Source organism: Dipodomys spectabilis, unplaced genomic scaffold (genome assembly GCF_019054845.1).
Source record: "Dipodomys spectabilis isolate Male_0828 unplaced genomic scaffold, ASM1905484v1 ptg000672l, whole genome shotgun sequence".
In the NCBI taxonomy this organism is placed as follows: domain Eukaryota; kingdom Metazoa; phylum Chordata; class Mammalia; order Rodentia; family Heteromyidae; genus Dipodomys; species Dipodomys spectabilis.
In genome coordinates this window covers 195,752-214,326 of record NW_024871349.1, presented here as the reverse complement: position 1 = coordinate 214,326, position 18,575 = coordinate 195,752, and the positions used below count along the sequence as shown (strand labels likewise).

General features: G+C 67.2%; 1 protein-coding gene across 1 annotated transcript; it reads left to right on the top strand.

Moving 5' to 3' along the window:
* The first annotated feature begins 2,256 nt into the window (after positions 1-2,256).
* On the top strand, positions 2,257-17,006 carry Iqsec3 (IQ motif and Sec7 domain ArfGEF 3). Its single transcript, XM_042672173.1, has 11 exons — positions 2,257-3,374; positions 4,747-4,908; positions 6,425-6,547; positions 6,932-7,098; positions 7,759-7,898; positions 10,043-10,168; positions 11,719-11,818; positions 12,033-12,194; positions 12,859-12,951; positions 14,505-14,563; positions 16,566-17,006. The coding sequence occupies exons 1-11, from the start codon at positions 2,260-2,262 to the stop codon at positions 17,004-17,006; spliced, it is 2,688 nt and encodes an 895-aa protein (XP_042528107.1). The 5' UTR covers positions 2,257-2,259.
* The last annotated feature ends 1,569 nt before the right edge of the window (positions 17,007-18,575 follow it).

The window sequence follows — 18,575 nt, the reverse complement described above, 5'->3', positions numbered from 1 at the left end:
TGAGAGCCTGAAGTCTGCATCCTCTCTGGCCCGCAGGTCTGCTGCTGCTCCCGGGGTCTGGGCTGGCTCAGCTGCCCCCAGGCCTCTCTCTCTCTCTCTCTCTTTCTCTCTCTCTCTCTCTCTCTCTCTCTCTCTCTCTCTCTCTCTCTCTCTCGGAAGCTCCTTCTTCTCTCGGCCCTCCTGTGCTCATCTCCAGGCCTCGGGCAGGGCTTGGTGTGAGCGCCCCCTCTTCCTCTCCTGCGGCTTCCTCTGCCCGTCCACCTTGCTCGCAGCCTGGTGGCTGGGGCGAAAGGACAGGGACAAAAGGCCCACGGGGGATGAGGCGTGTGGGGACCCCCGTAGGCTCCTCCAGAGAGAGGACTCGGTAGTCTCTCCCATCTACACAGACTGGTGATGAGGGACGGGAAGGAGGTTGGACAGCTGGTCTACCCACCTGCCGCGCCTCCCGTCAGCCTATCCAGGGTGCCCAGTGGATGCCCCAAAGCCCTTGATGCCTCCCTGAGTCTCACCCGCCCAGCCCAGAGGAGGCCGCCCTCCTGCTGCCCCCAGCTCCAGCTGCAGTCTTCCAGCCAGCCCCTCCTTCCTAAAGTGCTCACCTGACTGAGCACGGCCCATGTCCTTCCCGGGTGCTGCAGAGTTGAGTGGCCCGTGCAGTGAGCAATGGGGGAAGGCGAGGGCCAAGGCCTCTCCCATCTGTGTGAAGAACCAGGGGTCCTGAGGACCCCTAGGGGCCCGCCCTACTATGGCCAGCTGCCCTGGACCAGGTGTGGCCCCTTAGAAGCCTGGGCCTGGGGAATATGCCAATGAAGGGAGGAGGAGAGCAGGCTGCAAGTGGGCGTGGCCACCAAGAGGGCGTAGCTCAATGGCAGGGGCGTGGCTGAAGGGGAGGGTGTGGCTTGAGAGGCAGGGGGCGTGGCCAGCACACCTCCCCCCCCACCTCTGTCATCCTCCTGATGCTCTGCTCCCCAGCCCGAAGTCGGGGTGCGCCTTGTCAAATCTGACAGCCTACACCACAGGAGGCCAGAGGAGAGCCAGGCCATGCTTCCAAGCTGCAGACACAACCTGGAAAGAGAGCCCATGTTCTCGTTAACACTGAGAGGCTCACTAGCCACAGAACCCCCCCCCCCCCGTCCCCCACCCTCCGTCCTCAGCTTCCCCCAGCAGAAGGTGAGCCAGTGCTCACTTGGGAGGAGCCAAGGCCACAATTACCTGTATGATGCATGGGGCTCAGGGATGAGGGGCCTATAAGCCCAGATCCTCCTTTCCTCCTTTTCTGGGGCCATCCTCTGTCCTGCCCTGTGTGTGTGTGTGTGTGTGTGTGAGAACTGGGGACAGATCAGTTGAGTCAGGACATTGGGGATTCTGAGACCTGGATCTTTTGTTGCTGCTGTTGTTGTTAATTTCCCCCGGGGCAGAGAAAAGCGTCGTGGTAGCCCTGTCCGCACCCGCCCTCCCTGATGAGGCCCAGCCCCGAGACTGGCCCAGCGCTGGGCAGCACCAGGGACGTGGTTAGGTCACGTCATCCTAGCTTCTCAGGAGGCTGAGATCTGAGGACCATGGTTCAAAACCAGCCCGGGGCAGGAAAGTCCATGAGACTCTGATCTCCAGTGAACCATCAGAAAACCGGAAGTGGCGCTGTGGCTCAAGGGGTAGAGCGCCAGCCTTGAGCTGAAGAGCTGAGGGACAGTGCCCAGGCCCAGAGTTGAAGTCCCACGACCGATACAAATAAATAACTAAAAATACAAACTAAAGCAAGGCTCACGTCTACCTCCACTTGTAGAACGTGGATTAAGGTTCAGAATGGTGGAGGTGGCTAAGACCGGCCGTGCCCGGGGAACACTTGAGACTTGTAGACAGGGCCTTGTCACCGAGCTACACAACTGTAAGGACAGTAACTTGGTGCCATTCGCTTGGGTAGCCGTCAGACTGAGGCCTCCCGATGATGACTGCCTCCTGAGTTGCTGGGATTACAGGTGTGATCCACGAAGCCTGGCCTCATGGGATCATTTAACAACAACGCCCCAGAGCAGCCTTTGGGGGCTCCCCTCGGCCATACGTTCCTTCCGTCCCTGGTGTAGAATTCTGCTCCTTCTTGGGGTCCCGCCCAGGGGGCCTGACATCTCAGCTTATGCCCGGCCGAGGTCATCAGCCATGAGCCCCTCTTCCCTCTCCACCCCTGTGCCGGGGCCTTGGCCCCCGCGACCCCCTCCTGGCCTGCCTGACCACGCCCTTTCTCCCCTGTCCCCGCTGCAGATTGAGATGCTAGAGCACAAGTACGGGGGCCACCTGGTGTCGCGGCGGGCGGCCTGCACCATCCAGACCGCCTTCCGCCAGTACCAGCTCAGCAAGAACTTCGAGAAGATCCGCAACTCGCTGCTGGAGAGCCGCCTGCCCCGGCGCATCTCCCTGCGCAGGGCGCGGGCGCCCACGGCCGCCGAGAGCCTGGCAGCTGAGAGGGCGCTGGTGGAGAGCTGCGGGCTGCTGGGGCTGCCGCTCACGCGCGCGCCCTCCCTGCCGCCCGGCCTGGCGGGCACGCTCACCGAGCTCGAGGACTCCTTCACCGAGCAGGTGCAGTCCCTGGCCAAGTCCATCGACGACGCCCTGAGCACCTGGAGCCTCAAGACCATGTGCTCCCTGCAGGAGAGCGGTGCCTACCAGCTCCACCAGGCCCTGCACGCGGGCTCCGCACAGCCCGGCCTGGAGGTTGAGATGAGGGATCCGGACGGCAGCGGAAGCGGCGGCGCCGGCGCTGTCCCGGGGTCCGGGGAGGAGGCTGCGGAGGCCGGCCTGTCCCAGGGTCACAGCAGCACCCTCATGATGGCCTTCCGGGATGTCACCGTGCAGATCGCCAGTCAGAACATCTCCGTGTCCTCCACGGCGCTGTCGGTGGCCAACTGCCTGGGCGCACAGGCCCCCGCCGCGGAGCCCGCGGCCAGCAGGGCCGATCGCGACGAGGCCCCCGGGCTGGGGGACCAGGACGCCACAGCTCGGGGGGCCACCCCCACCGCGGACTCCTGTGCCGAGCCCGAGGCCGAGGCCGGCACCCAGCAGCCGGAGGCCGCAGAAGGCGTGGTGGAGGAGGCTGCGTCGGCTGAGGTGGAGGAGGAGGAGGAAGAGGAGGCCGGGAAAGCCGCCGAGGCGGAGGGGGGAGAGAACTCGGAGCGGCTCGGTGGTGGCAGCAGCGGCACCTCGGCCACGCCAGCCAGGCAGGGCCCCGAGGCGGCGGCCTCGGCCTCCAAGGAGGCCCTGCAGGCCATGATCCTGAGCCTGCCGCGCTACCACTGCGAGAACCCGGCCAGCTGCCGGTCCCCCACGCTGTCCACAGACACGCTGCGCAAACGTCTCTACCGCATCGGCCTCAACCTCTTCAACATGTGAGCCACGGGGCAGGGGCCGCCGGGGAGGGGCCGGGGCCGGGGCGGGGCTGTGGGCCTACAGCCCTAGCTACTGTAGGAGGCTGAGATCAGAGGATCGGGGTCGGAGGCCAGTCTATACAGACAAATCCATGGGAGATTTTTTTGTTTGTTTGTGAGGCTTGAACTCGGGGGTTGGGCGCTGTCCCTCAGCTCTTCAGCTCAAGGCGGGCGCTCTACCACTTGAGCCACAGCACCACTCCCAGTTTTCTGGTGGTTCCTGGGAGATCAGAGTCTCACAGACTTTCCTGCCCCGGGCTGGCTTTGAACCGTGATCCTCAGACCTCAGCCTCCTGAGTAGCTGGGATGCACACTTTACTGTTCCTCCTCCACCGGGCACAGAGTCCCTGAGCTCCTCCCAGCAGCATCTAGAGATGGGTGGCGTCACCCCCATTCTACAGGCCAGCAAACTGGGCGCTCAGAGAGGTCTGGAGGGCCGCAGCCGCTCAAAGTGGTAGCGGGCAGCAGGGCTTGGGAAGCCAGGGCCGTCTGACCGATCTGCCACGTGCTGTGGTTCAAAGCCAGCCCAGACAGGAAAGTCTTTGCAACGCCTGTCCCCAGTGACCCCCGGAGGAGCTGGATGTGGAGCTGTGGTTCAAGCACCAGCTTTGAGCAGAAAACAACAACAAACTCAGGAACAACACTCAGGCCCTGAGTTCAAGCCTCAGGACAGACAGACAGAGACAGACAGACAGACACACACACACTTAACATGCTGGGCAGAGTGCTCTACCAGAATCTTCTTAAATTAATTAATTAATTGAATTTTTTCTGTCAGTCCTGGGGCTTGAACCCAGGGCCTGGGCGCTGTCCCTGAGCTTCTTTTGCTCTAGGCTGGCGCTCTACCCCTTGAGCCGCAGCACCACTTGTGTTTTTTCTGTGTGTGTGTGGTGCTGAGGAATTGAACCCAGGGCTTCGCGCGTGCTAGGCGAGCGCTCTACCCCCGAGCCGCCTGCCCAGCCCTCTACCAGGTTCTGAATGTTGCTGCCCGTCTGTGTCCTGAAATTGCCTCAAGACACAGCTGGCCCTACGCCCCCCGAAACTCACCCCTGACAAAGGGGGCCGAGGACAGGGCCCTTGGACCCACCGCGTCCCCCCTCAGCCTCTTGGGGTGTCCGGGGTGGGCTGGGGCCCTGGCGGGGAGGAAGGGGCTCCTTGGTTGTCCTGGGGGCCAGAGCATGGGAGGCGGGGACGGAGGAGGGCCTTCTGTCCCCCCCCCCCCGTGAGGTGCTGGGGTACGCTGTGCCCAGGTGCCAGGGTTCCCAGGGGGTTCACGGGGCACACAGGAGGCCCAGGCTGCCTGGGCTCACCTCTCCCCCTCCCCCGTTCCCAGAAACCCAGACAAAGGCGTGCAGTTCCTCATCTCCAGGGGCTTCATCCCCGACACCCCCATCGGCGTGGCCCACTTCCTGCTGCAGCGCAAGGGCCTCAGCCGCCAGATGATCGGCGAGTTCCTGGGCAGCAGCAAGAAGCAGTTCAACCGCGACGTGCTCGAGTGAGTGCCGGGATTCCAGGCGTCCTCTCAACCCTCGGCCCGGCCGGCCCAGAGGGGGCCAGAGCCGCTAGACTGACACCCCAGGGCTGGCGCCTCCCCACCAGGCTTCGACACCCCTGGTGTTTTCTGGGGGCTACCCCAGCTGCTTCTTAAAGCACGGCCTCAGGAGCGTGGCGTGGCGGCGGTGGGGCTGAGCTGTGGGGAGGGAGGGGAATGAGAGGGTGCAGGGGTGCAGCAGGGGTTCTCAAGAGGTTAACGGCTGCGAGCTTTGCCGGATCCGTGATGCGTTTGCACCGCCGGATCCGTGATGCGTTTGCACTGCCAGAAATAACCCGCCGGCCGCGGGAGGGGAGGGCTTTAATTAAGCCATGTGAGCCCAGAAGCGCTGGATAAAAGGGGGGTTCCTGCTGGCCCCTCCCAAGGGAACAGATGCCCCGCCCCGCCCCCCACACTCCAGCCCCCCCCCCCTGGGTTCCCCACAGCGTCTGCCCGCTGCTGAGATGGCGAAATCCATTTCCTCTACACGCTGCCGCTCAGCCGGCTCATTCCAGAATGCTCCTACAACGCACCGTGTCTCAGCTGCGGGCAAAGCTCCCCCTCCCCGCTTCCCCCCAGCATTCCCGGTCAGGAAGAGGTAGCGGGTTCTGGTTACTGTTCCCTGGGCTCCTGATTACGTTGCTACACACTTCAAAGCACAAAAGGCACCCGTGGCTCCCGCCTGCCACCAGCGACTCAGGAGGCTGCGAGCTGAGGATCGCAGTTCAAAGCCAGCCCGGGCAGGAAAGTCCGTGGGACTCTTGTCTCTACTGAACCACCAGAAGGCAAAGAAGTGGCGCTGTGGCCCGAGTGGTAGAGCGCTCACCTTGAGCACAGCAGCTCAGGGACAGCACGCAGGCCCCGAGTTCAAGCCCCAGGACCAACCATTCCTCTCACCAACAAAAGAAGGCAACCCAGACTTCCCCGGGCTCTGTCCCGCCCAGCCACTGGTTAGCAGAAAGCTGGTGAGGAATGCAGCTTCCCAGGCTACCTCCAAACATGCTAAATACAGTGTGAACACCCCGCCAGAGGACAGCGTGGGGGGTCCCAGAGCACACATGGGGGGGCGTCCTGGTTCAGGGGCACCCCGTGACCCCTCCTGAGCTCCCCATCCGCCTAGGGCCAGCATTTCTACCCGGCTGAGTGCGGGGAGGGAGCTGTGGAGGGAGAGCAGGGGCGCGCTCCCCATCTTCCACCTGAGCCCACGCTGGAAACTAGGCCATGGCGCCCGGCTGGATAGATCCCCCTCCCAGCTGCTGCGGCCCCCCCTCCCCTGCCCCCCAGCCCTGGCCTCCAGCCCACTGCCACTGTTTGTGGGGGAGGCTTGGGCCAGGAGGAGCATGGGGAAAGGCTGGAGGGAGGACCCGCAGCAGGGGGGGGGGAGAGGGCAGGCGGGGCGGAGCCCTGTCTGGGGTGGACGCGGGGGAGGGGGCTGGGGGGCCTCCTCCCCTGCCCTCACGCCCCCCTCCTCCGCCCTCAGCTGCGTGGTGGACGAGATGGACTTCTCCGGCGTGGAGCTGGACGAGGCGCTGCGCAAGTTCCAGGCCCACATCCGCGTGCAGGGCGAGGCGCAGAAGGTGGAGCGGCTCATTGAGGCGTTCAGGTGACCCCTCGTCCCCGCCCCCACCCCCTAGAGGATCGCGGGTCAAAGCCAGCCAGGGCAGGAATGTCTGTGAGACTCTCATCTCCCAGGAACCCACAAAAAGCCAGAAGTGGTGCTGTGGCTCAAGCAGCAGAGCGCCAGCTTTGAGTGAAAAAGCTCAGGGATAGCACCCAGGGCCCTGAGTTCAAGTCCAAGGACCGACACATGTGCACGGGCGCGCGCACGCGCGCGCGCGCGCACACACACACAACACACACACACACACACACACACACGGCAGCCAGTGACCTCCCTCAGGGAGCGGCGTCAGCCCCTCCCCAGCCCCCCTTGCTGGAACTGGGGTGGAGGGAGACTCACGGCCCTGCCTGTGCCCCCCCCCCCCAGCCAGCGCTACTGCATGTGCAACCCCGAGGTGGTGCAGCAGTTCCACAACCCCGACACCATCTTCATCCTGGCCTTCGCCATCATCCTCCTCAACACCGACATGTACAGCCCCAACATCAAGCCGGACCGCAAAATGATGCTGGAGGACTTCATCCGGAACCTCAGGGGTGAGGCAGGGGCCAAGGGAGGGGGAGGGGGGGCCCCTGGGAAGATGGCTGGCTTCCCAGGTATCGCGAGACCCAGGTGGGCCTCTGCGCTGACCTGTACTGTGTGACCTACAGGCCGGGAGTGCCCGGATTACAGGCACGCACTACCATGCCTGGTTTTCCTGTTTGTACTTTCCTATTACTGTGTTAACATGACTAGAGCCTTCTCTTCCTAGAGAGGCCCACCCGATTCCCTCTGCTTCCTGTCCAGCCCTCCTTCCCCAAACCCACCCTGGGTTCTTAGGGAGGAAAAATCACCGGTGACATCTCAACAACACTGCTCAATGCCACCAAAGTCTCTACTGGAAGGAGGGGACGGGGGGGGGGGGACGGCTGGGGGGGAGGAGGGTGACTCTAAAGGGAATGAGATTGAACGTTGGAAAGATGGCGGCAGAGGCGGGCGGAGGGAGAGGTCGAGGCAAATACAGGGAAGACAAGGGGGTGGCTGAACGGAGGGTGAGCAGGATTCTTTACGTCCTCGGCGGTGGGAAAGAGCCCTGAGGGGCGGGCAGAGAGCTTTCCAGAACCTGCGGCAGGGAGCGCCCCGGCACTGTCCTGGATTTCATGGGATTGGGGAGCGCGGCCGGCCCGGGGCTCTCACCCCCCCCCCCCCGCTGGCAGGCGTGGACGACGGCGCGGACATCCCCCGGGAGCTGGTGGTGGGCATCTACGAACGCGTGCAGCAGAAGGAGCTCAAGTCCAATGAAGACCACGTCACGTACGTGACCAAGGTGGAGAAGTCCATCGTGGGCATGAAGACGGTGAGTGCCCGGCGCGGCCCCAGCCCCGGTGCAGCCCCAGCCCCAGCCCCGGCCCCGGTGCAGCCCCAGCCCCAGCCCCGGCCCCAGCCCCAGCCCCAGCCCCGGTGCAGCCCCAGCCCAGCCCCAGCCCCAGCCCCAGCCCCAGCCCCGGTGCAGCCCCAGCCCCAGCCCCAGCCCCGGTGCAGCCCCAGCCCCAGCCCCAGCCCCAGCCCCAGCCCCAGCCCCGGTGCAGCCCCAGCCCCAGCCCCAGCCCAGCCCCAGCCCCAGCCCCAGCCCCGGCCGCAGCCCCGGCCGCAGCCCCAGCCCCAGCCCCAGCCCAGCCCCAGCCCAGCCCCAGCCCCGGCCCCAGCCCCAGCCCCAGCCCCAGCCCCGGTGCAGCCCCAGCCCAGCCCCAGCCCCAGCCCCAGCCCCAGCCCCGGTGCAGCCCCAGCCCCAGCCCCAGCCCAGCCCCAGCCCCAGCCCCAGCCCAGCCCCAGCCCCAGCCCCGGCCGCAGCCCCAGCGCAGCCCCAGCCCCGGCCGCAGCCCCAGCCCCAGCCCCAGCCCAGCCCCAGCCCAGCCCCAGCCCCAGCCCCAGCCCCAGCCCCGGTGCAGCCCCAGCCCCAGCCCCAGCCCCGGCCCAGCCCAGCCCCAGCCCCGGCCCAGCCCCAGCCCCAGCCCCAGCCCTGGTGCAGCCCCAGCCCAGCCCCGGCCCCGGCCCAGCCCCGGCCCCAGCCCCAGCCCCGGTGCAGCCCCAGCCCCAGCCCCAGCCCCGGTGCAGCCCCAGCCCCAGCCCCGGTGCAGCCCCAGCCCCAGCCCCAGCCCCGGTGCAGCCCCAGCCCCAGCCCCAGCCCCGGTGCAGCCCCAGCCCCAGCCCCGGCGCAGCCCCAGCCCCAGCCCCAGCCCCAGCCCCAGCCCCGGTGCAGCCCCAGCCCCGGTGCAGCCCCAGCCCCGGCCCAGCCCAGCCCCAGCCCCAGCCCCAGCGCAGCCCCAGCCCCAGCCCCAGCCCCAGCCCCAGCCCCGGTGCAGCCCCAGCCCCGGTGCAGCCCCAGCCTCGGCCCAGCCCCAGCCCCAGCCCCAGCCCCAGCCCCAGCCCCAGCTCCAGCCCCAGCTCCAGCCCCGGTGCAGCCCCAGCCCCGGTGCAGCCCCAGCCCCGGTGCAGCCCCAGCCTCGGCCCAGCCCCAGCCCCAGCCCCAGCCCCAGCCCCAGCCCCAGCTCCAGCCCCAGCTCCAGCCCCGGTGCAGCCCCAGCCCCAGCCCCAGCGCACCCCCAGCCCCAGTGCAGCCCCAGCCCCAGCGCAGCCCCAGCCCGGCCCCAGCCCCAGCCCCAGCCCCAGCCCCGGTGCAGCCCCAGCCCCAGCCCCAGCGCAGCCCCAGCCCCAGTGCAGCCCCAGCCCCAGTGCAGCCCCAGCCCCAGCGCAGCCCCAGCCCAGCCCCGGCCCCAGCCCCAGCCCCAGCCCCAGCCCCGGTGCAGCCCCAGCCCCAGCCCCAGCCCCAGTGCAGCCCCAGCCCCAGCCCCAGCGCAGCCCCAGCCCCAGTGCAGCCCCAGCCCCGGCCCAGCCCCAGCCCCAGCCCCAGCCCCAGCCCCATCCCAGCCCCGGCCCAGCCCCGGCCCAGCCCCATCCCAGCCCCGGCCCAGCCCCGGCCCAGCCCCATCCCAGCCCCGGCCCAGCCCCGGCCCAGCCCCAGCCCCGCCCCCCGGCCCCAGCCCCAGCCCCGGCCCAGCCCCGGCGCAGCCCCAGCCCCGGCCCCGGCGGGCACAGGACACAGGCGCGTCCTGGCAGTCACTGCGCCACGCGACCGTGCAGAGGGGTGATCGGGTGCGAAGGCCGGCTCAGGGAGCGGGGGTCAGGGCCCGGGCCCCCCCTGCCCTGGTCTGCGCTGCCTCCCGGGGGCTGTTTCCTATGCAGGGGGGTGGCAGGGCGATCCGCCTCATCCCCACCATCTCCTGGGTGCACGAAACGTGCAAAGACCCGTCTCGGGCCTGCGCAGGAGGCCTGGCTGCGCAGAGGAGGCTCAGGGTCAATGCAGGCCCCGCCTGGGAGCAGGAGCAGGTCCCCCCCTGTCCCCCGGGGCCGCCAGCTCCTCTTCCAGAAGGTGGGCGCCGCGCACCGGGGAGGAGGCCTTGAGGCCCGGCCGCTCTGCTGAGCCCAGGCCCTGGGTTTCAGGTGCTGTCAATGCCACACCGCCGCCTGGTCTGCTGCAGCCGGCTCTTTGAGGTGACGGACGTGAACAAGCTGCAGAAGCAGGCCGCGCACCAGAGGGAGGTGTTCCTCTTCAACGACCTGCTGGTGGTGAGCAGGGGCGCTGGGGACCGGCTGGGGCGGGGCCAGGGCGCTCTGGGGCCACGCCCACTGGGCGGGGCTCATCCACCCCACAGGCCGGGACTGGGGCTGTGCTCCCAGGCCCCGCCTCCGGGGGTGGGCGGGGCCAGCTCAGGATGCTTCCCAGGCCCCGCCCGCTGGGAGGAGCCAAAGCACCACACACCTGGATGCTCCCAGGCCCCGCCCACTGGGAGGAGCCAAAGGGCTCACCATCCAACAGGCCAGGACCCATGCTCCCAGGCCCCGCCCCCTGGGAGGAGCCAAAGCACCACACACCTGGAGGACTCACCATCCAAAAGGCCAGGACGGATGCTCCCAGGCCCCGCCCCCTGCGTGGGTGTGGCCAGCTCAGGATGCTTCCCAGGCCCCGCCCATTGGGAGGAGCCAAAGGGCTCACCATCCAACAGGCCAGGACCCATGCTCCCAGGCCCCGCCCGCTGGGAGGAGCCAAAGCACCACACACCTGGATGCTCCCAGGCCCCGCCCACTGGGAGGAGCCAAAGGGCTCACCATCCAACAGGCCAGGACCCATGCTCCCAGGCCCCGCCCGCTGGGAGGAGCCAAAGCACCACACACCTGGAGGGCTCACCATCCCACAGCCAGGACGGATGCTCCCAGGCCCCGCCCCTGGGGTGGGCGGGCTCTCAGCCAGTGCCCTCTGCCTGGGAGCGCGTGGGTATGAGCTAGATCAGGAGCCGCGTGCAGTTACCTGGGAAGGTGGGAATACACAGCCAGAAGATCCTGGCTCTCCGAGGGGCAGGGGACACACCGCGCATTTCCATCCGTGCTCCTGCGTGGGGAGTGTGTACCGGGACTTGGTGTGCAAACGCCACACTCAGGACATGCCTGGCGTTGTCCTGAGCGCCAGGGGCATGAGCAGGGCTTGGCTGAGGCTTGTCTCCACCGGCCCTCTGTCAGGAGAAGAGCGGGCTGGAGCCAGCCCCACCTGATCTCCTCTCGTTGTCCCGCACCCCTAACTCCATGCCCTCCACGACGCAGCATAGGAAATTACCGAAATTACCTTATCCCTTTCTTGGCTTTTGCTGTAGCGTCCTGATGGCAGGCAGGAAGGAAGGATGGATGATGGACGGATGGATTTGTCCTTCATTCTTCCCCTGGGGTCAGGAGTCAGCTCACAGGAGGTGCTGGATAAAATATATACCTGTAGAGCAACTAGTTTAACTGACCTGTGTCGGGAGGAGAGGAACAGAGATAAAAAAAGAAGCAGCTACTGGGGCGGGAGAGGGCTGGGGAGGGCGCGGGAGGAGGGGCAGAGAACAGGTCCACCCGGACAAAAAGTCGATGAGACCCTCAGCTGAGCAGACAGGCCAGGCTTGGCGGTACAGGCCTGTAATCCCAGCCACCCTCGAGATGTAGGTAGGAGGATTGCAATCCGAGGCCAGCCAGGGTAAAACGAGCAGGAAACCCTACCTGAACATAAAAGCCCACAGAGGTTGGGGCACGTCCGAAGTGCGCACGAGTCCACGTGTGTGTGTGGGGGGGGTCCTTGTCTCGCGCAGATTCTCAAACTGTGTCCGAAGAAGAAGAGCTCGTCCACGTACACCTTCTGCAAGTCGGTCGGCCTGCTCGGCATGCAGTTCCAGCTCTTCGACAACGAGTGTAAGTCCAAATGAGATGAGGTGGGGTGGCGGCGGACGGGGCAGACCCGGTGTTTTGGTTTTGGGGGCTTTTTTGTCAGACGTGGGGCTTGAACTCGGGGCCTGGGTGCTGTCCCTCAGCTCGAGGCTGGCGCTCTACCCCTTGAGCCACCGCGCCACTTCCGGTTTCCCGGTGGCTCCGGGGAGATGAGCGTCAGGGCCTTCCCTGTTGGCAGATTACTCCCACGGCATCTCGCTGGTGACGCCGCTGTCGGGCTCGGAGAAGAAGCAGGCGCTGCACTTCTGCGCGCTGGGCTCCGACGAGATGCAGAAGTTCGTGGAGGATCTGAAGGAGTCCATCGCGGAGGTGACGGAGCTGGAGCAGATCCGGATAGAGTGTAAGACGCGGCGGCACCGGGCCTCAGGGCCCAGGGGTGACGGCTCAGCGCCAGGCAGGGGCAGCCCCCCACCTCCGCCCCAGCCCCTCTGAGCGAGCAAACTGGGGAGCACAGAGAGGTTCAGGACCTGCCTGAAGTCACACAGCAGCAGGGAAGCTCAGATCTCAAATCTGGGCCCGGCCAGCCGCCCCCCCTCCCCTCAGAATCGGGTGCGATAGCACCTGTCACCTCTCGCCTTGTTTCCCACGGGACTTGCTTGCACTCAGGGCATGTGGCTGGGCCGTGAGACGCCCACTTTAGGCTTCCTGTGTGTGCTGGGGATGACACCCCCACCTCCCCGCCCCCCCCGCCACCCCCCCTTCCCCAGCCTCATGGACTTTCTGCTGCCTGGGCTGGCCTCCAATCACAATCCTCTGGTTCTCGGCCTCCTAAGTGAGCTAGAGCGACCCTTGTGGCTAGCAAGGATTCAGTGTGGGTTAAACCAGGCAGAGGGAGGGGGAGAGGGAAGGAGGGGGGAGAGGACGGCGGGGGGGGGGGATAAAGGACAGGGCTCTGGAGCTGCGGGGGGGGGTTGCTCTCCCTCCTCTCCCCTGCCCCCGTCTCCCCCCGCGCCCCCGCGTGCTGGAGGCCGCTCTCCTCTGACCAGGCCCCTCTGTGTCCTCAGGGGAGCTGGAGAGGCAGCAGGGGACGAAGTCGCTGTCCCTCAAGGCCGGGGGTGCCCAGGTGGACGCTCAGCCCAAGCAGGGGTCCCCCCCAGGTGAGCGCGGATCCCCAGGCTGGCCGTCCTCCCCGCGGGGGGAGGGAGGGGCAGCACAGCCAGGAGCCCTTCAGTGCGTGCGTGTGTGTGTGTGCATGTGCGTGCGTGTGTGCATGCGTGTGTGCGTGTGTGTGTGTGTGCGCACACGTGTGTGCGCACGTGCTCCCGCCAGGCCTGGCGCTGGAACTCAGGGCCTTGCTTCTTGCCCAGCCTTTCTCGCCCACGGCTGGCGCTCTACCACTGGAGCCACAGCCCCCGCCCAGCCTTTTTTGGTGTGGCTGTTGTTGGTTCATCGGAATCACAGGGGATTCGTCTGCCCTAGCTGGCTTTGAGCCTCAGTCCTTGGAGCTCAGCCCCCGTTGGCTGGGATTACGGGTGTGAGCTACCATGCCCGGCTGAAGTCTCTTTATCTGGAATTGCTCTTCCGGCTCTCCCTGCGGTCCAGCCCCGGTCACCACCTCCCCTCCTCCGGCCCCCAGATGGGGAGGAATCAGATGGCAGGAGAGTTAGGCCCCAGCTCAGTGCTTCTCCCCCGTACCCCTAGCCCTGAAGGGGGGGGCAGGAGGAGGTGTCCCCACACAAGGTCCGCTTGAGCTGGTAGACTGGTGGACGCCTCGGGCCCCCGCCCCCCAGCTGGCCCGGAAGCCGCGCTCAGGACAGACGGACAGCAGCACAGGGACGGCTAGGCAGGGCCGGGGACCTGGGGCTCCCGCCTGCCAGGAAAGCCCCACCGTCCGCTCGTCCACTGTGATCTGGTCCTGGCGTGCCCGGCGCTGCCCTCGGCCTCACCTCAGCTGGGGTCCAGCCTCTCACCCCTGCTCTGCGCCCCCGAGGGCTTCTGAGAGCCCTGGTCAGGCCTGGGCGGGCGGCCCGGGCCGTGTTTCCTGATAGCAGGGCGGAGCCTGGCTGCCCAGAAGTCCCGCCCCGAGGGCGGGGCTGTGGGAAGCCGAGCTGGTGGTGACACTCAGCAGGTCTTCGGTTCCCAAGCCTTTTTGTTGTTGTTGGTGGTGGAGGTGGTGGTGGTCCTGGGGCTTGAACTCTGGGCCTGGGCGCAGTCCCTGAACTCTTCACTTCAAGGCTGATGCTCTACCACTTGAGCCACATATATGGCGCCACTTCTGGTTTTCTGGTGGTTCATTGGAGATCAGAGTCTCACGGACTTTCCTGCCCAGGCTGGCTTTGAACCTTGATCCTCAGATCTCAGCCTCCTGAGTAGCTGGGATGACGGGCGTGAGCCACCGGCGCCCAGCCTTTACCTCTCAGCTAGGCTACATGACAGAGACTAAAGACAGCCCCTTCTCCCTTGGACCTGGCGCCCACAAATCAGGGCTGTATCTTCACCAGCATCCCCAGCCCCCAGGGAGGCTTTTGCAGCACGATGCGCGCTAGACTGCTGTGCTAGACTGCCCAGGCCCAGAGAGGTTCTGCCTCTGGCGGAAAGTCACACAGCTCAGACCCCACTGGGGCCTGCGCCCCAGCCCAGGCTAGGCCCCGGGCGGAGAAGCTTCCAGCCCTGGTGGCCTGAGCCAGCCTTGTGCCCTTTGTATTCAAAGCCAAAAGCCAGCCGGCGGCCGGGGAGAAGCCCGCGGCGGCGGCCGAGAGCCCGGGGGAGGTAAGTGAGGCCTGGTGCCGTCCAGGTGAGTGACCCCGTGGCCCGCGCCCGCACCGTCTTCCTTCTCACCGTCTCTGTTGTTTCTCTTCCCAGGTTTTACTCAGTGCCTCCCCAGCCCGAATCTCCATTTTACCAATTTCAAGAGATACAATTAAAAGTTACTGCTAGCATGGGTAATGCCACCTCCCGGCGCCGGCCGCCCCCTCCAGGGCGGAGATCCGGGAGACGCAGCCCCCTCCCACACCCCCGCCCTCCCTCCCTCCCTCCCCAGCAAACCCCCCGCCTGTGGTTCCACAGAGGAAGTCCCGTGCCCCCCCCCCCCCCCCCCCGCTTCTGGGCAGCGCCACGCTTCCGGATCCCTCTGGGCAAAGCGGACAGGGGTGGGGAGCAACTCAGGGCCGAGGCCGGACCCCGGAAAGCCAGCCTTGGGCTGCGTGCGATTAGAACGAGCGGCGGGAGGCGTTCCCACCCATCCCCAGGTCACAAGCAAAGACAGCCCCAAAGCCTGGTCCCCCAGGGGCCCCCTCCGTGGCCGCCAGGCCCCCCGCTGCTTCACACACACAGTCCTACCCCCCCACTTCCACCCGGGGGTTGGATCCTGAGCCCCAGGGCCCGGGGGCCTTTTCCGTCTGTCCCGGCGCCCAGCCCCACGCTGCGGTGTGTGTCTGCGGGGACACCCCACTTTGGAGGAGAGTACAGTTCCAGCAGCCGAGCCCCTCCCCCGGCCCCCCTGTACAGCACCAGCTCCCCCTCCCTCGGCCCCCCCCCCACCTCGGGCTCCAGGGCCCTGCGGCCGCGAGACCCGGGCTGCAGCCTGCCAGCAGCTCCAGCGCTCCCTCCTCCCCCCCTCCTCCCCTCCTCCCCCTCCTCCCCCCCCCTCCCCTCCCCCTCCCCCTCTCCTCCCCCCCCTCCCCTCCTCCTCCCTCTCCTCCTCCCTCGCCTCCAGCAGGTGCTTCTCCATCTCTGAGCTGTCCTAACTCTGCTATCCATGCCCACCTGTCTGTCTGTCTGTCTGTCTGTCTGTCGAGTAGGGAGGGGAGGAAGGGGAGCGGGTGATTTGCTGTCACTTCTTGCTTTTCACTCACCGGCTCTTCCACATGAAGGGCGCAGGCTGGCCGCGCACAGGGTGCCCCCGCGGGGAGGTGAGGCGGGGAGGGAAGGCGGAAGGCCGTGCGGGCCGGCCCTGTGGGAGGACTCGGACGCGTGGGGCGTGAAGGCTCCCTTAGCTCCGGGCGGAGCCGTCTTGGGCTGGGCCTGGGATAAATCCCTGGCTGCGGCCCCTCTGCAGTGAGTCTGGGTGGTGGGAAGCATCCTCAGCCTCAGTTTCCCCCCTGCCCTGTGCAGCGGGGACACAAGTAGGAAGCATCCCACCCCGGGTATAGGATAAGGAATTAAATCCTGCTTCTGGAACCTTCCGGCCTCTCTCCTGTCCCTGTCCTCCAGGTCTCTCGCTAGCAGAGGCCGCCAGGCCGGCGCACTCACGCCGGCTCCGTGTTCTGCCACACTGGGGCCCGCACGCGCCCCTGCCCGAGGGGTGACGCTTAGAGAGGCCCCCCCTCCCAGCACACCCCCCCCCCGTGGGCACACTTAACCAGAGCCCAGTGGGGTGCTGTCTTGGCGAGTGCCATCTCGGGGTTCGGACAACCCTAGGAGACGGGTTGGGGAGCGGTAGGAGGGTCCCAGCGTCAGGTCCTCCGGCCCGCAGCGCACCCCTGGGGGGCATGAAGGGGCACAGGTCACATGCCCTGCTCCTCCAGCTCTGTGGGTGGAGCTAGCTCAAGAGGTGGGAGGAGCTAGCGGGCGGGGGCGTGGTCAGAGTGAACAGACCGCAGGCTGGAGGCCAGGGCTGTCCCCCCGGGGGCCAGGCCGGGTGAGGCCGTGGGTAGAGGGGGTGGCTGAGCTCAGGAGTCCCCCTCCCCCGGCAGAGGGGGGAGGCTCAGGGTCTTCAGGCCGGGGAACTGGTCTGTAACATGTCACGCTTCTCTGGCTGTTTCTAAACTAGGTATCAATTCACAACAGGCTCCAAACGCCCCAGCACACGTCCGGGCTGGGGGCCGAGAGGGGACCTCCGCCATCACCGCCACCACCGCCGCCGCCGCCGCCGCCGTCAGACCCGCAGCCTAGCCCCCCGGGGGAGCCGGCCCTGCGACCTCTGCCCCCCGCACCCCCTGGCACCCTGGTCCAGTGCCAGCAGATCGTGAAGGTCATCGTCCTGGACAAGCCCTGCCTGGCCCGCATGGAGCCCCTGCTGAGCCGGGCCCTGTCCTGCTACGCCGCTGCCTCGTCCCCCACCCCCCTGCGGGGCCCGGGCTCCCCCACGGCCGCCCACCAGCCCCCGCTGCCCCCGCCCCCGCCCCCCTACAACCACCCGCACCAGTTCTGCCCCCCCAGCTCCCTGCTGCTCCGGCGCCGGGGCTCGGGCGGCTCCCGCAGCCTGGTGTAGACACGGCTTGGTGTCTTCCACGTCTCACCGCAGCTTGGGCTCAACACGGGGGGGGGGGGGCCCGGGGGGCCCCACCTCCTGCTGCTCCCCCTCCAGGCCTGACACCACGCCCCCCTCACCATCATCTGGCCCACGGCACACCACGCTGGACCCCGGCCTCGGGGCTGGAGGACACTGAGGAGGTTGAGGGCCGGGCTGGCCAGCGGGCTTTGGGGGGTCTGTTGGTACCCAGGCTTTGGAGAAGATGGAGGGGGCGAGAAAGGCTGGGTGTGGCCGGCGGCGGGGACCCAGGCCGCCTGGGTGAGGCTGGCCGGGAGGGCGGACGGTGGGAGCTCAAGGGCGGCGGGCTTTCTCTGGCCAGCAGTCTCCGGAGCCTGCTCCTTGGGCCCCAAAGATGGCGTGCTGCCCTGACCCCTCCTCACCCCGTGTCCCCCGCCTCCCGAGAGCCCCCCCATGGAACACCGGCTCTCTGTAGCTCCAGCCCACTGCCGTGGGGTCGCACGGCGATCTCCTTGCACACGCACTGTGTGTGCAAGTTCCCCTGCCCCAGCCCACGTCGGAGCCAGCGCACACGGGCACGTGTGTACACACACACACACACACACACACAGAGCGGGACCAGGCTAATTCCTCGGGGACACGCACACAAGCAGGTGCGGACATCCCCCCCCAAAACCAGGGCTCCATCCTGCATGGCTCTGAAGCTTCCAGAAAGGGGGTACAGACGGGCTAGAGAAGTGGGGGTCACCCGTGCCTCTGCTGCCTCCCGTACCTCTAAATTGAGCCCCCCCCCCACTTCCTGGAAGGCGCTGCTCTGCCTTCCGCAGGGGTGAGTGGATGGTCTCTGGGCCCTCAGAAGTGCACAGATAAGCCAAGCCGGGCTCCCCAAATCCCAGGACCCAGCAGAAGAGGAGACCCAGCCCACATGGTCCCGTGGAGCTCTAGGAACTGCCCCCCCCCCGCCCCCCGCCCCCCCCGCCTCGTGAGGGGCAGAGACCTGCCAGGGGGAGAGACCGGGGGGGGGGGGGGGCGGGCCACGGCCTGGCCCGGTCAGGGCCGGTTCAGGAGGTGTTTGTGGGGGGCCCCCCCCTGCTGCCCACGCTCCCCTCCCACTTGCATCATTGCCAACGCCTCCAAAAGACGCAGCCAGCCTGGAGCGCGTGTGAAGCGCACTGGCTTTTCTCCTTGGGGCCTGAGCCAGACAGGAGGCCCAGAGAGCAATCAGCTGGGCTGGATGACCTCGTTTCTCCCGTGTGTGTGCGTGTGTGTGCGCGTGTGTGCGTGTGACCCATGCGTCATCACCCTGTCACCCAGCGTTTATTTCTGGCCCTGCCTCTGACAGCCAGACCTCCGTGACCCGCGGCTGATTTGCTGTCTCCTTCCCGGGCCACGTGCTCCCCCCCGCCCCCCCCCGCAGGTGTCTTTCTGTCAGAGTGGGGGGGCCTGTTGGGGTGAAGTGGCGGATAGGTGGGGCGCAGGGTCTGACCCCCCTGCTGCCCTTGGCCGGGGGTGGGGAGGACAGGAGTGGGTGGGTTTGAAGAAGGGTCTGAAGGAAGACTGGAAACGAGG

Excerpts from the sequence above, each read along its gene's own strand:
- Iqsec3 (XM_042672173.1), top strand. The coding sequence starts at position 2,260 with ATGCTAGAGCACAAGTACGGGGGCCACCTGGTGTCGCGGCGGGCGGCC. Across the intron at positions 11,819-12,032 it reads CCAGCTCTTCGACAACGAGT|ATTACTCCCACGGCATCTCG; the intron begins GTAAGTCCAAAT and ends CCCTGTTGGCAG. Across the intron at positions 12,952-14,504 it reads CAAGCAGGGGTCCCCCCCAG|CCAAAAGCCAGCCGGCGGCC; the intron begins GTGAGCGCGGAT and ends TTGTATTCAAAG.